The 16,268-nt window shown below is 39.7% G+C and overlaps 1 protein-coding gene across 6 annotated transcripts in view; it reads right to left on the reverse strand.

Annotated features, from left to right (window-relative positions):
• Nucleotides 1–16,268, reverse strand: part of EHHADH (enoyl-CoA hydratase and 3-hydroxyacyl CoA dehydrogenase) — a 50,071-nt gene that overhangs the window by 17,238 nt on the left and 16,565 nt on the right. For all 6 annotated transcript variants that reach the window (XM_082697957.1, XM_082697953.1, XM_082697954.1 and 3 more), the window contains one exon: nt 8,070–8,174. In XM_082697957.1, coding sequence (XP_082554083.1) covers nt 8,070–8,174 — 105 coding nt within the window. The remainder of the gene's footprint in view (nt 1–8,069; nt 8,175–16,268) is intronic.

Here is a 16,268-nt window from a genome sequence, read left to right on the forward strand (position 1 = left end):
TCCTCCCCAGTTTAGCCAAAGCAATCTGGTTTGACCAAGTAATTCTAAATTGCTCTGCTAAATCCATTGCATTGCAGTAGTCTGAGGAGCTTCATATAACAAGAGTGTTAAGATGCATGACGCTAATTAACTTTCACAGTCAACTTTCCTCTCTGGGATGCATGTTAAATTGTAGAGAAATCGGCAACTTCCCAAATCTTCCCATGAATACATATACATGATATATATTATGTGGGGTTTGAACTCATAACCCTGAAAACAAGACTTGAGCTGAGATCAAGAGTTGGATGCTCAACGGATTGAACCACCCAGATGCCCCTCAAGTCATATTTTTAGATACGTGCTAACTTCCCATAACCCCCTTCTACCCTAACTGCTTCCAAACTGCTGATTACAACACTGACTATTAGAAATTCCTTTCCTGGGGCGCCTGGGTGGCTCAGTGGATTAAGCCGCTGCCTTCGGCTCAGGTCATGATCTCAGGGTCCTGGGATCGAGTCCCACATCGGGCTCTCTGCTCAGCAGGGAGCCTGCTTCCCTCTCTCTCTGCCTGCCTCTCTCCCTACTTGTGATCTCTGTAAAAAAAAAAAAAAAAAAAAAAAAAAAGAAATTCCTTTCCTTCTCTCCTTTCCTATTGGATGTGGAAACTAATTAAGTTCCTTCATCTTTCCCTTGTTATTATTGTTTTACACATACACGCACACACATAAAATGTATATAAATATCCTTATTATTATTTTTAAGTCAATATTTCAGCTGAAGAAGTTGATGGGGGTTGGGGGTAGGACACAGGAATGGGGTGGGAATAGGCTTAATTAATGGAGTATTTTTACAAATAGGAAAGGAGAACCCAAATTTTACATGTATTTTAAAAATCGAAGTATAGGAGCACTGGGGTGGCTCAGTTGGCTAGGTAGGTGGCTCTTGATTTCAGTTCAGGCCAAGCTGGGCTCTGTGCTCAGTGGGGAGTCCGCTTGAGGATTCTTTCTCCCTCTCCCTCTGCCCCCACTCACACACACACTCTCTCTCTAAAATAAATAAATACATTCTTTTTAAAAATTGAGGGATAATTCACATACCATAAAAGTCACCATTTTAAAGTTTACTGTTCAGTGGTTTTTAGTATACTCACAAATACCCATTATAAAATATAAATATTTATTTTAAAAAGATTTTTGTGGAGCCTCTCCTTCAAGTTAATCCATCATTTTTGTTCTGGCAAATAACCACATACTAATAGCTATATTTAAAAGCAAATAAAGACTAGAAAGGAGAAGGAGGAGAAGGGAAGGAAAGCCTGGAACAAACAGAAAGGAAAAGCACAATGAAAATGAAAGGCCAGATAAATAAATCTGCCTACGCTGTGCATTTTATAAGATAATAAATGGCAAATGTACATATGATTCTATGAGATAGACCTTTGTTGAGCTGCACTATTTCCCTACCTTGTATCTCTGGTATTTTCTTTTTACAAAGCAACACCAAGGAGTCATAGAATTCCAAATAGAACTCATTTTAAAAGCAACAACAGGGGCGCCTGGGTAGCTCAGTCAGTTAAGTGTCTGACTCTTTTTTGGCTCAGGTCACAATCTCAGGGTTATAAGAGTGAGCCCCTCCTCAGGCTCTGAGCCGGGAGTAGAGCTTGTTTGAGATTTTCTCTCTTCCTCTGCCCCTCCCTGCTCCCAGCCTCATGTAGTCTCTCCTTCTCTCTCTAAGAAAAATAAGTAAGTAAAATCAAACAGTAAAATTCCCAGAGTTTCCCATGGGGATTCTAAGACTTAACCCCCAAAAGAGACATAGTGGAGCTTCCCAGGTTGTAGCAAGAAAAAAAAAAACGAGCCCAACCCCTACAGTCTGTTTAGTCTCCGAACTGGGTTTGAAACCAACTAATTTTACGGAGTCTGTTCCTTTTCTTGAGAAAGCCCAAAAAGCTGATTTGAAAGGTCTGTAGGGGGTCAAGACTATAGTCTAGGTCTCCTGACTTTGGTCCTAAGCCCCGTTCTACAGACTGCCCCTCTTCCACACTGACCAGACATCACTTTTTCCTTTGGGTAAATTTAATGACTCAGATATTAGGAAAAGATACACATTTTTTTAAAACTAGTATATATTTTTTAAGATTTTATTTCTTTATTTTACAGAGAGAGATCACAAGTAGGCAGAGAGGCAGGCAGAGAGGGTGGGGGGAAGCAGACTCCCCGCTGAGCAGAGAGCCTGATGCGGGGCTTGATTCCAGGACCCTGGGATCATGACCTGAGCTGAAGGTAGGAGCCCCAATAAACATTTTTAAAAATATTTATTTCTTTAAAAATATGCAATAATATTTCTTTACATGCGCAAGTTTGTGTACAGGGGGATGGTCAGAGGGAGAAGAAGAGAGAGAAAGAAGCAGGCTCCCTGTTGAGCTTGGAGCCCTCCTTGGAACTCTCAATCACACAACCCTGAGATCATGACCTGAGCTGAAATCAAGAGTCAGAAGCTTAACCAACTGAGTTACCGAGGCACCCCAAGATAAATAATTTTTTTAAGTCTTGGGGCATCTGGGTAGCTCAGTGTGTTAAAGCCTCTGCCTTTGGCTTGGGTCATGATCCTAGGGTCCTGGGATCGAGCCCCGTGTTGGGCTCTCCGCTGGACGGGAAGCCTACTTCCTACCCTCTCTCTCTTCCTGCCTCTCTGCCTACTTGTGATCTGTTAAATAAATAAATAAATAAAATCTTTAAAAAAAAATTAAGTCTTCATTATGTGCCACCCAATACAACCACTGACAAAAATTTGTTTATTTCCTTATGCAAATATTCATATGAAGACACATCCAATTGTGCAATTTCCTATCTGGTTGTTTTCTATAATATTACATGTAAGCATTTTCCCAAGTTCTTCAACTTTCTTTAAAAAATGGAAGTTTTAGGGGCACCTGGGTGGCTCAGTGGGTTAAAGCCTTTGCCTTCGGCTCAGGTCACAGTTCCAAGGTCCTGGGATGGAGCCCCGCATCAGGCTCTCTGCTCATTAGGGAGCCTGCTTCCCTTCCTCTCTCTCTGCCTGCCTCTCTGCCTACCTGTGATCTCTGTCAAATAAATAAATAAAATATATTTTTTAAAAGTTTGAGATTATGCAGTGCCTCAAAGATAAATTTACATGTGTACGTGATTCAATCCAAACCTTACTCAGTCTCCCTTAAATATGTGGTAACACATCAATGCCAGACAGGTTCATGTGCACATGCCTTTTTATACTGAAACTACTTTATATCCTCTGGTGGGTTTTCTGTCTAATTAACTAAGGTGTACATTTTTGATGTAATGGTGTATTCTTGAAGAGATGGTAGCACTTAAAAAAAAAACAGTTTCTGGGACACCTCGGTGGCTCAGTGTGTTAAAGCCTCTGCCTTTGGCTCAGGTCATGATCTCAGGGTCCTGGGATCGAGCCCCACATCCGGCTCTCTGCTCAGCAGGGAGCCTGCTTCTCCTTCTCTCTCTGCCTGCCTCTCTCCCTACTTGTAATCTCTCTCTGTCAAATAAATAAATGAAAACTTGAAAAAAAAAACAAAAAAAATTTTTTAAAATATGGATGTTTTAATGGCTGAATGGGGTTGCTTCATTGTGATCTACCATCTTTTATGTAAACAATCCCCTAAAATGAGATTTTTGAGTTGTTCCCAATATTTAACAATGATATCCATACTATGGAATACTATTAAGTAATAAAAAAGAATGAAATATTATTACATGAAACAACATACATCATTTTCAAAGACATTATGCTAAGTGAAAGGAGTCAGACACAAAAGGCTACATGCTATATTGTGATTCCAACTATACGAAATTCTAAAAAAAAAAAAAACTATAATAACAGAAAGTAAGTCAGTGGTTATCTGTGGCGAAGGGGAAGGGAAGAGAATCTGTATGAAAGAGGCATGAAAATACTTTTTTTTAGGGTAATAGAACTATATATTGATTGTGACAGTAGTTACACAACTATAGACAATTACAAAAATTCTTCAAACTCTACACTTGAAATGGGTGGATTTTATTGTGTGTAAATTATACCCCAATAAAGCTTGAAGAAATGAAAACAGAAGCAAAGATTACTATGAAATCTCTTGAAAAAAAAAAAACTTTTCATTTTTACACATTTCCTTTAAATTTTTGGCTATATTCATACTCTATACAGCTATAATTATAGAATCGATATAAATTTATATTTTAGACATTTTTATACACAATTTTACATATTTCTGTATAGTCTTCATAATTATGATTTAAAATAGTTATACATAATTATCCAAAGCCAAAAATCATTTCCCTACTGTTAACAGGTAAACTAACAAATTTTAAAGCAGAGGATTCCAAAAAAAAAAAAAAAAGGCAGCTAATTCCTCCCTCCTCAATATTTGGATGCCACCAAGTGGACAAACTGTGCAATGTGGCCGAGACCAAGTAAACCATTTTATAAATTCTATAAATTAAAAAAAAAAATCAACTTAATGTTTAGTTTTCTCATTTAAAGATTATTTTTAAAGTCAGATTTTAAAAATTAAAACAGACCATTTACAATTTACTAGACTACAATCCTCATCTATCTCTTTTATTTACTTAACTCTCAAATCTTGATCTGGGGAAATCAGTTTAGGAAAAGAACTTCCTGTCGAGACCTAGTTCTTTACAAACTAAAGCCGTGGGTGTCAATGCTAGACATGGGTCTATCACAAGGCCCAAACCAAAAACTCGTGTATGGATCTCCAAACGCAAATAACCTTTGGTGTCAGCCAACCTAGTGACTTTTAACACGACAATAAAGCCTCCCGGGAGGTACGATGAAATTGATGACAAAAAGTTGGAGACAATTGTATGGAAGGCAGAGAAAGATACCAGGAGACTCATTCCCTTTTGGGCAAAGACTTGCTAATTCTCTTTATGAGTCACCAGGATTTTCGCCCCACAGTCCCTGGCCTCTCCAGTTCAAGCTTTTACAGTTGCATTGAAACCGCAACTGGCTAGAGCCACAAAAAGAAAGATTATTTCAGGGAAGTGTTTGGTCCCTGCCAGGGTCCACAAAAGAATGACTTTTTCAAAAGAATGCCTTTGAATGACACTGAGCCATTGCCTACCACCAAGCAGAAAGATGAACACGCAGCTCTACCTGTGACCCAACACTGCTCCCAATTATTTTTTCCAGCACTCTTTAACCCTCCCCATCTTGCTGCCAATCTCCAAAAAGTGAAAAGGAATAGTTGAAAAAAAGGAAAAGGGAAAACTCTAGGAGCGCCAGTCCCAAGAACTCTTAAAGGAATGCCATGAATCCACAAAGTAAGAAACCAGCCAGAGAAAGAAAAGATAGCTCACTGAGACCTAACTATGGTTTCATTGTGGCTTGTTTCTTTCTCTTTTTTTTTTTTCAAGATTTATTTTTTTATTTGAGAGAGAGTAGGGTGAGAGGCAGAGGGAGAGACTCTTCAAGCAGACTCCCTGCTGAGAGTGCAACCTGATCTCACAACCCCGAGATCATGACCTGAGCCAAACCAAGAGCTGGATATTCAACCAACTGAGCCACCCAGGCATCCTGGCTGGCTTGTTTCTATTTGCTGAAATGTTTGTTTGCTTGTTTCCTTCCTTCCTTCCTTTCTTTCTTCCTCTCCTTCTCTTTCTCTCTAAGATTTTATTCATTTATTTAACAGAGAAAGAGAGACAACTAGATCAGGAACACATGCAGGGGGAGTGAGAGAGGGAGAAGCAGACTTCCCGCTGAGCAGGAGCCTGATGTGGGGCTCGATCCCAGGAACCGGATCATGACCTAAGCCAAAGGCGGATGCTTAATGACTGAGCCACCCAGGCGCCCTGTTTGTTTTCATTTGTATTCTATTTCTTACAGAAAATACATTATTTCAATACAAATTCAAAAAGTACAAAAGGGTAAACAATGAAAAGTGTAAACAATGAAAAGTCTTCTTCCAACAGCTTCTCTGGCTGACCAGCCCTATTCCTAGAGGCAACCATTAATCATTTCTTGTGAATCTTTACAGAAATATCTCATGTGTAGATGAACAGTTACATATGTACACTCTCCCCATATAGACATTCAGTCCCATTCCCCTTTCCTTTTTGCATAAATGGTGAACCACTATACACAATGATGTATAGGGTTTTTTTTTAATTTTTTATTTATTTTTATGAGAGAGAAAGAGAGAGAGCACAAGATGGGGGAGAGTCAGAGGGAAAAGCAGACTTCTTGCTGAGCAGGGAGCCTGATGCTTGATCCAGGATCAAGACCTGAGCCGAAGGCAGACACTTAACCAACTGAGCCACACAAGGCCCCTGATTTGTAGTGCTTTTCACCTAATAATACAATTTGTCAGAGCATTCATAACATATCAATATGTAGAGTTTCCTATTCATTTTAAACCTTTATCATATTCTATCACATGGATATACCATAAGATATTTAAGGAATCCCTTATTAAAATGAAAGCTTACCAGAGGAATGTTGAAAAAGAAAGCCAAAGTTGGTGGCATCAAAATTCCAGACTTCAAGCTCTATTACAAAGCTGTAATTATCAAGACAGTATGGTACTGGCACAAAATCAGACACATAGATCAATGGAACAGAATAGAGAGCCCAGAAATAGACCCTCAACTCTATGGTCAACTAATACTCGACAAAACAGGAAAGAATGTCCAATAAAAAAAGACAGTTTCTTCAACAAATGGGGTTGGGAAAATTGGACAGCCACATGCAGAAGAATGAAACTGAACTATTTCCTTACACCACACACAAAAATAGACTCAAAATGGATGAAAGATCTCAATGTGAAACAGGAATCCATCAAAATCCTTGAGGAGAACACAGGCAGCAACCTCTTTGACTTCAGCCGCAGCAACTTCTTCCAAGAAACATCACCAAAGGCAAGGGAAGCAAGGGCAAAAATGAACTACTGGGACTTCATCAAGATCAAAGCTTTTGCACAGCAAAGGAAATAGTGAACAAAACCAAAGACAACTAACAGAATGGCAGAAGATATTCACAATGACATATCAGATAAAGGGCTAGTATCCAAAATCTATAAAGAACTTATCAAACTCAACACCCAAAGAACAAATAATCCAATCAAGAAATGGGCAGAAGACATGAACAGACATTTCTGCAAAGAAGACATGCAGATGGCCAATAGACACATGAAAAAGTGCTCCATATCACTTGGCATCAGGGAAAATCAAATCAAAACCACAATGCGATACCACCTCACACCAGTCAGAATGGCTAAAATTAACCAGTCAGGAAACAACAGATGCTGGTGAGCATCTGGAGAAAGGGGAACCCTCCTACACTGTTGGTGGGAATGCATGCTGGTGCAGCCTCTCTGGAAAACAGCATGGAGGTTCCTTAAAAAGCTGAAAATAGAGCTACCCTACAACCCAGCAATTACACTACTGGGTATTTACCCTAAAGATACAAATATAGTGATCTGAAGGGGGGCACGTGCACCCAAATGTTTATGGAGCAATGTCCACAATAGCCAAACTATGGAAAGAACCTAGATGTCCATCAACAGATAAATGGATAAAGAGATCTCACACACACACACACACACACACTCACACACACACACACGAATACTATGCAGCCATCAAAAGAAATGGAATCTTGCCATTTTCAACAACGTGGATGGAACTAGAGGGTATTATGTTGAGCGAAATAAGTCAATCAGAGAAAGACAATTATCATATGATCTCCCTGATATGAGGAATTTGAGAGGCAGGGTTGGGAGTTTGGGGGGCAGGGAAAAAAATGCAACAAGATGGGATCAGGAGAGAGACAAACCATAAGAGACTCTTAATCTCACAAAACAAACTGAGGGTTGCTGGGGGAGGGAGAGGGTGGTCAGGTTATGGACATTGGGGAGGGTATGTGCTATGGTGAGGGCTATGAATTGTGTAAGCTTGACAATTCACAGACTTGACCCCTGGGACAAATAATACATTATATGTTAATAAAAATAATTAACAAAATTTTTTTTTTTAATGAAAGCTTAGCTTCCTTCCAATCTTGTGTTATTTTCATTATATTCTTCTTACCAGAAATTTTCTGGACTAATTCGATTGCTTCCTCAACTGGGTCTGAGTTCACCATTTTGTCTAGAATACCCAGCTTGAGTGCTTCATCTGCCGAAATATGTCTTCCTAAAACAAAACAATACAAAGAACAATGTAAGGTTAAAGCAAAAGCATGACTCTCTCTAGTAGGAAGGTTATCTGTCCTAGGTACAAACATCTGTTATTAAATGAAATAAATAAGCAACACACTGACTTTTATGACTTTTATGACTGTATAAGTAACCAGAAAACTTAATTCAAGCTTCTACTACTGTTTGGGTGATGGTCAAGAATTGTACGGAAACCCCACTTCCCTCTAGGCAAATGGGAATAATTATGCTTACCTCGGTAATTCTGAGTATCAAGTGAGAATAATACATTTTATTTATATTCCATAAATCACTATACAAGTATTTTGTAAACTATACATCTTTAAAGAAGAAATTATTGATTTTTGAGAATAATAATATAACAGCAGCAAAGCAGCCATACCTCTCTTCCACCAATACATACCGACATACATACCAACGCTGATTACAAAAAAAAAAAAAAAAAAAAAAAAAAGACAGCCCTGAAACAAGAATATAGTTGGGTAAACAGAAAAATTATTAAGTTGGTGCTGTTTATGTTATAATCAAAATTACACGGGCTAAACGGGGCGGACGTCTGTCATTTTTTGCCTAGTCAGCAACTTTGTGGAGTTCCTATAAAGTGAGTTTTAGAGCCCTGCCTTTTACTACAGCAGCTAAAAGGGAAGCAGAAGTGATCAGACAATTGTTCCTTCAGATCCGTTCAGAGAGAGTGTGGCCCATGACCCCAAGTTTGGTGAAAGCAGGGCTCGGAAGTAGGGTGTTAGCCTGCAGTAAGGACACAAAGCAGCAGCTAGCGACATCTAGTGTCTGATGGCAGTGGTAGCAGGAGCATCTACCGTCAGGCGGTGTCCTGAGTTCTTCACCAGGTATAAATATGTAATTTAATCTGAATATTCTGAAGTAGCAGGTTAAGGGATACGAGGACCCCTTATCACAGAGTCAGAAGAAAGGAGACAGTAACACCTTACTTGCTTTCTTGCCAGTACCATCTTGCCTTGTGGAAAGTGATCATCAAATCAGTCTTGAGGGCAACAATGCCACAGTTCATACAGCATTAGTGGATATCATCTTTGAGACAAACCCTCCATTCTGGGTTCTTAGTAGTGCTTCAGAGAGTTACAAATGGGTTTTCTTGATCAGATAGACAGTTCAGTGATTTCTGGCAGGGGCCACTCTGCAACATTATTTAGGCGATATTCTAGAAGTGCCTTTGAAAACAGGCTCCCTGATTTCCTCCTGGGGTGAGGAGTGGATGAGTGGCTGCAGGTGTCAAGTCTCCTGTGTGTAAGGTCACTGGGGCAGAGGGTGGGGAGAGATGCCTGAGTAGCTCAGATGGTTGGGCGGCTGCCTCTGGCTTGGGTCATAATTTCCAGGTCCAGGGATCGAGCCCCGTGTCAGGTTCCCAGCTCAGCAAGGACTCTGCTTCTCCTTCTCCCTCTGCCTCTCCCACTGCTTGTGCTTTCTCTGTCTCTCTCTCAAATGAATAAATTAAAGAATCTTTTAAAAGAAATAAAGTGTTAACTCCATTGTTGGTGTTACGATTCCAGATATCAGCTTAGGCTATATTTAGTAAGCCTTTTTTAATGTTTCCCTGACTCATTCTTAACTTTACAAGGGAGTCTAAAGTGGAGACCCTAAAAAAACAAAACAAAACAAAACAAAAAAATAACACTTGGGTAAGGGGTGAGTGAATCAGCCTGCCCAGGTTAAGGGCACCAATGGCAGACAAAATGGAAAATGGAAACCTAGTACAAAACCTAGTACAAAAAGGTTCTTTGGGGCAAGTGTGTAGGTACTGTGAGCTAGCCAGGAGGTGCAAATTTCTTCAGCTGTAATGATTGCTTTCAGCCTGGATTTCACACAAGTGGAGGTGTAGCACGACTGTTCCTACAAAGTCAGTGAGATTCTGGGTTCTTTGATTCTGTTTCGAGGGCCTAAAGACCCAGCTCTGCATGTACAAAATTCAGGCTCAAACTTAAACTTGCTTTTTCTCTTGTTGCCCTCAATGTAGACAACAACCAGGGTCCAAGGGACTTTAATGAGACCCTTGCCAAGAGCTACTATAAGGAGACCCAGGGTAACTGAAGCTGAGACTTCTCTTCTCCAAAGTGGGGAATCTTGATTGTTTCCAGTGTTCTTCATGGCTTCTTTTCCAATCGTTAGAAAATCTTTTTCTACATGGAATCCTTTCCAATGTCATTTTTAAGGTCCCCCTAAAATTGTACAATTTAAAAAGAGGTATATGATTCTGATGTTAGTTTTCTTCTAATTCACTGTGACCTTTTCTATGCAAATCAAAATCCATCATATCCTTACTGTTCGTACTTCTTCTCTTCATCAAGTTAAAAATAGTGGTATTTCTATAAGCAGCAGTGCTTTAGAAAAGGCAATCCTTGTTCACTTCATTTTTGTCAAAGAAGCCAGATTTCTTCCTGATTTCCCCCAAGATATGCTTGCTTTTGAGACTTAATGATGGTAACAGAGACACAAGATTCCTCAGTATTCCCCCAATGCTTCAATTTTCGTAAACCTTAGACTTTACAGACTCATTTCACACTATTACAATTTCCCCCATATTTTATTTGCTTTACTTCCTTTCTATTTGATCTTTCGCAGAATGAACGGCTTACGCGACTTTGAATTCTATAGTATATTGGATTGTAAGCACCCTCTTATGAATTTTACATTAGATAGTTAACATACTGTATATTCTTAAGAATATACTTATCATACCGTTGTAACTTAAGACAATTTCTAATTTAATTTATTGAAAATCAAGAAATTTAATACTTTTAGTTTTTCTAGCTACCCTTTCATACTCTGTACAGATTTATAACCCCTCCCCAGCATTTAAAAGAAAAAAGGCAGCATTTTTTAGGCACATAGACTCATACTATTTTCTCATTTGGATCATGTACACACAGTTTTGTATGGTGGCTTCTGTGTCAGAAAAAAAATAATGGATTTCAATTAGCAGTTCGCAAACTTTTTAAGCTTAGGACCATTTTGCACTCCTAAAGATAATGGAGGACTCCAAAAAGCCTTTGCTTATGTAGATCGTTTCTATCAATATTTACTGTATTAGAAATTAAAACTGAAAACTTTCAAAATGTTTCTTCATTAAATCACTTTAAAACAATAAGGATAGGGCACCTGGGTGGCACAGTTGGTTAAGCATCTGCCTTCAGCTCAGGTCATGATCCCAGGGTCCTGGGGTCAAGCCCCGAATCAGGCTCTCTGCTCAGCAGGGAATCTGCTTCACACCTCTCCCTCTCCCCCTGCTTGTGCTCTCTCTCTCTCTGTCAAGTAAATAAAATCTTAAAAAAATAATAACAAAGATAAATGTTAATGTTAACATTAATGTGAATACATTTTAATGCAAAATAACTATTTTTTCAAAATTTTAAAAGTCCAGTGAGAAGAGTGTCATTGTTTTATATTTTTGCAAATTTCTTTCATGTCTGGCTTAATAGAAGACAGCTGGGTTCTCATATATGTTCTGCATTCCATCTGCTCTGATATCACATGGCTTATAACCACCTCTGGAAAGTTCTACTATACGTGTGTGACGGAATAAGAGTAGAAAAGGCAAGTCACATCCAATTGTTATGAAAGTAGCTCTGACTTCATGAACCGCCCCCAATGGTCTTGGGCATTCCCCGGAGTACCCGGACCCCACTTTCAGAATTTTCTGATATAGATTATCATTTTAAAGATTGTATAGAATCTTAGAATAGGCTTGTTGTTTTAAAAACTGTACAGAATCTTAGACTAGGATTCTACATCCTAGGATTCTATACAGTCTTTAAAATGGGGGCACCTGGGTGGCTCAGTGGGTTAAACCTCTGCCTTCAGCTCAGGTCATGATCTCAGGGTCCTGGGATCGAGCCCCACATTGGGCTCTCTGCTCAGCAGAGAGCCTGCTTCCCTCTCTCTCTGCCTGACTCTCTGCCTACTTGCGATGTCTCTCTCTCTCAAATAAATAAATAAAATCATTAAAAAATAAAATAAAATGATAATAATGTAAGGAAAATAAAATATGACAAGCATGCAGGATGCCTGGGTGGCTCAGTCGGTTAAATGGCTGCCTTCGGCTCAGGTCATGATCCCAGAGTCCTGGGATCGAGTCCCATATCGGGCTTCTTTCTCAGCAGGCAGCCTGCTTCTCTCTCTGCCTCTGCCTGCTTCTCTGCCTACTTGTGAGCTCTCTCTGACAAATAAATAAATCTTTAAAAAAATATGACAAGCGTATCCAACAGTCATGTACTAGAACTGCGTATGATCTAATTTGATACACACCAGCTCTGCCTCGGAACCTTGGTACTAGGATAGTATACCAATGTTCCCTATAGTTAATGTTTATTTGTGACTGGAGTAATTGTAGTTATTTTGAAAGTAATCTTTTGTTTTGTTTTTATCTTTTGGGAGCTCGCAGGATTCCATTTCCTGGAAGTTTAAAATCTTTACCAAAGATACATCAGGCAATTGAAATCTCATCATTTTTTCCAAGAAAATGGTGAGCTTGCTGAAATGTGACTTCTGGCTCCATTTCATATCTGAAGAGTTTCTTCTGTTTTTTCCTTTGGTTACCGCTTCTCACCTTTTTGCTTCATGCTTTGGGAACTTTTGTTATTCAAAGCAGAGACATTGAATACATACCTTCTCTATTTTTATGTTAGATTCTGAATTTCAAAAATGGATCTCTATTTATCCTGCACTTGCTGATTGAGTTGTCTGTCCGATCAAGTCCTCTTTTCATTGCTTTGAAAAGAAGTTATTTGGCCTAGTGTTTTGATTTTAGACAGACGGTTCTTATTGAACAAATGCAGTATTTTCTAAGTTAGATTATTTTCTAAGATTTTCATTTTCTTTCATCTGTTTCACATTAATGTTTCAGTCTTCTAACACCACGGAATATTTTCAGAGGCTTGGGGCTCAGTGTTAAGTTTTTTTGTTTGTCTGTCGGTTTGGGTCCCTGAATTATATTTGCAGATATATATTATTGCTGCTTTGGAGCTCTGGCTACTAAAATTTACCCTCTATATCTTGTTCAAATATGGAGAAAACTCACCTGAACTTAACCCACCTGAAAAGCAGGTAGGATAAGGATGCCACTCACAACATCCCCCTTACTATTCTAGGTACTAAGAAGTATCTCCTCAAAGTCTACAGCCTGAGAGTACCCCTGTCCTGGGAATGACCGTAAAGAAATTCAGGGCTGGAGCAAAGCTCTACAAGAACAGAGCAGAGACTTTGTATACTGTTCAGTGAACAATGAGGACAAACCCTAAAAAGAGAAAGCAGAAGAGCAGGGCACCGTATCCTTGTCATTTGATGGGACAGAGAACACCAGGCAACGAATCAAAGTGGGCTCAAGACTCTCTTTTGTGGTTACTGGGAAAGATTCAGCTGTTTTCAGGTAGCATTTTAAAGGAAGTGTGGAAAAGCAATGGTGGTTGTCCTAATTGCTTCACCTTCCAGAATTAGCTATCTAACGGGTTCCAGAAGATCCAAAAAGGTTAGCTATTTACTCATTAATTTAATCTAAATCTGTTTACTTATTAACTCCCTATGGGCACAGTGCCTACCAAGTTGGTGGTTTTTTTTTTTTTTTTCAACATTAACAGCAGCAGGGGATCTTTGACTTTCAATAACAATTCTTTTTTTAGCATATTCTGTTAGAAAAAAAAAATTCCAAACCAAAGACTAACAGTCTTAATGGCTTCATTATCAAGAGGTACTGTATTAGCCTCCTCTACAAATTCCCACAAACGTACCAGCTTAAAACAACACACATTTCTTAGCTTAGCTTAGTTCGGAAGTCTGAAATAGGTCAGCAAAACTGTGCGGGGTCTCTAAGGGAGAATCCGTTGCACGGTCTTTCCCCACCCCCAGAGGCTGCCTACATCGCTTGGCTTGACCACTTCCTCTATCTGCAGAGCCAGCTGGCAATATCTTCTCTCCTCTCTGACCTCCTGCCTCCCTCTTCTAAGGATGCTTGTAAGGAATTGGGCCCACCTGAAAAATCCAGAATAATCTCTCTTCTCAAGATTCTTAAGTTATTCACATCTACAAAGTCCCTTTTGAATGTGAGGTAACATATTCAATGGTTCTGGGGATGAGGACAAGGACATCTGTGGTGGTGGTGGTGGCATTATTTGGCCTGTCACAGTTGCTGTTCATTAAATGTTTTCTATGTGGCAGGTACTCTACCAGAAGCAAGTCCTGTAACTTCACTATTCTTTAAAGCAACGGTGTGGTATTGTTACTGATAAGAAAATGGAGGCCGAGAGGAGATCAGAAGACCTCTCCCCTAAACCCCAGCCACTTTGTCCAACTGCCTACTTGACATCTCCACTTGGATGTCCCATAGTCCTCTCAGACTTAACATGTCCCAAGTAAGCTCTTGTGATTTCTCCCTACAACCTACTCCGCCAGCAACAATCCCCATCTCAATAATGGCACCATCCTTTCAGCTGCTCAGGCCACCAGAATCACTCCATCTCCTCTTTCTTGTACCTCTCGCTTCTGATGGGTCATGAAATTCTGCTAGCTCTCCACTCATCACATGGGCAGAATTTGACTATGTCTCACCATATGCATGGCTACCCACTCAGGTCTTAGCTCTCCTCATCTCACCCTTGGATGATTAGAGCAGGTTGCTAATCAACCTTCCTACGTCTGCACTTATCTCCAGTTAATGTATTTTCAACACCCAGAGTGATCATTTTAAAAAACATAAATGAGAGCTTGTGACTCTCCTGCTCAAAACACTCCGATGCTGGGCGCCTGGGTGGCTCAGTGGGTTAAGCCGCTGCCTTCGGCTCAGGTCATGATCTCAGAGTCCTGGGATCGAGTCCCGCATCGGGCTCTCTGCTCAGCAGAGAGCCTGCTTCCCTCTCTCTCTCTCTGCCTGCCTCTCTGCCTACTTGTGATTTCTCTCTGTCAAATAAATAAATAAAATCTTAAAAAAAAAAAAAAACACTCCGATGCCTTTCTGCCTCATTTAGAAGAATAGCCAAAGTTCCATTCTATCATCTTCAAAGCCCTATATGATGTCACTTCATCTCCTACATCTCTTCCCCTTACTCACTTCAGTCCAGCTGTATCAACCTTCTTGCTGTTCTTTGATACTTCCAAGCGTACTACAGCCTCCCGGGCTTTGCGTTTGCTATTTTCTCCATGTGGAATACTTTCCTCTAGATATTAGCATAATAAGCTCCCTCACCTCTTTAAGGTCTTCACCCAGATATCATTTCATAGGAAAGCCTTTTTAACCCCTCCATCCCTAACATTTTATATTAAAATATTACCCCTCTATCCCTAACATTTTATATTCCCACTTTCTGTTTTATGTTTCTCTTTGGCACTTATCTCCACCTAACCTACTATTTACGTGACTTACGTCCTAGGTAGGCATATGTGTGAGTATACACTTGTGGTAGCTAGCCTCCAAAGTGACTCCCAGTGAGTTTCACCTCTTGGTGTTCAAGCCCCCTCCCATGTTGAATAGGGAAGACCTCTATAAGCAAGATCATATGTACATTATGTATACATATATATTATATATATCTCATATATAGATGTATACATGTATATTATATATCTGTTATGTATATACCTAATCAATCAGAAAAGATGGTGCATGACTCCAAAGCTAGGTCATAAGACATCACAGCTTTTGCCTTGTTCTGTCTTGGGTCACTGACTCCAGAGGAAGCCACCGCCCATGTTGTGAAGACACTCAGGCAGCTGTAGGGAGAGGTCCACATAGAGAAGAAATGAAGCCTCCTGCCAACAGTCAGCATCCACTAGCCATCCATGTAAGGGAACCCACTCAGAAGTAGATCCTTTAGCCTCACTCAAATTTTCAGATGACTACAGCTGCAGTCAATATCTTGACTACAACTTCATGAGAAACCCTGAGCTAGAATCGAGCTAAGCTGGTCCCAAATTCCTGATCCAAAAAAATATCGTCAACCAAAACATAACTCTTTCTTCCAACCTTACCTCAGTTGGAAATCTCTTTAAAAGTCTCAGCAGTATTTGGTAAATCTAGGGTGTTTAAATGTTTTATAGTGTTGTACTG

Source organism: Mustela nivalis, assembly GCF_964662115.1.
Source record: "Mustela nivalis genome assembly, chromosome: 1".
Lineage (NCBI taxonomy): Eukaryota > Metazoa > Chordata > Mammalia > Carnivora > Mustelidae > Mustela > Mustela nivalis.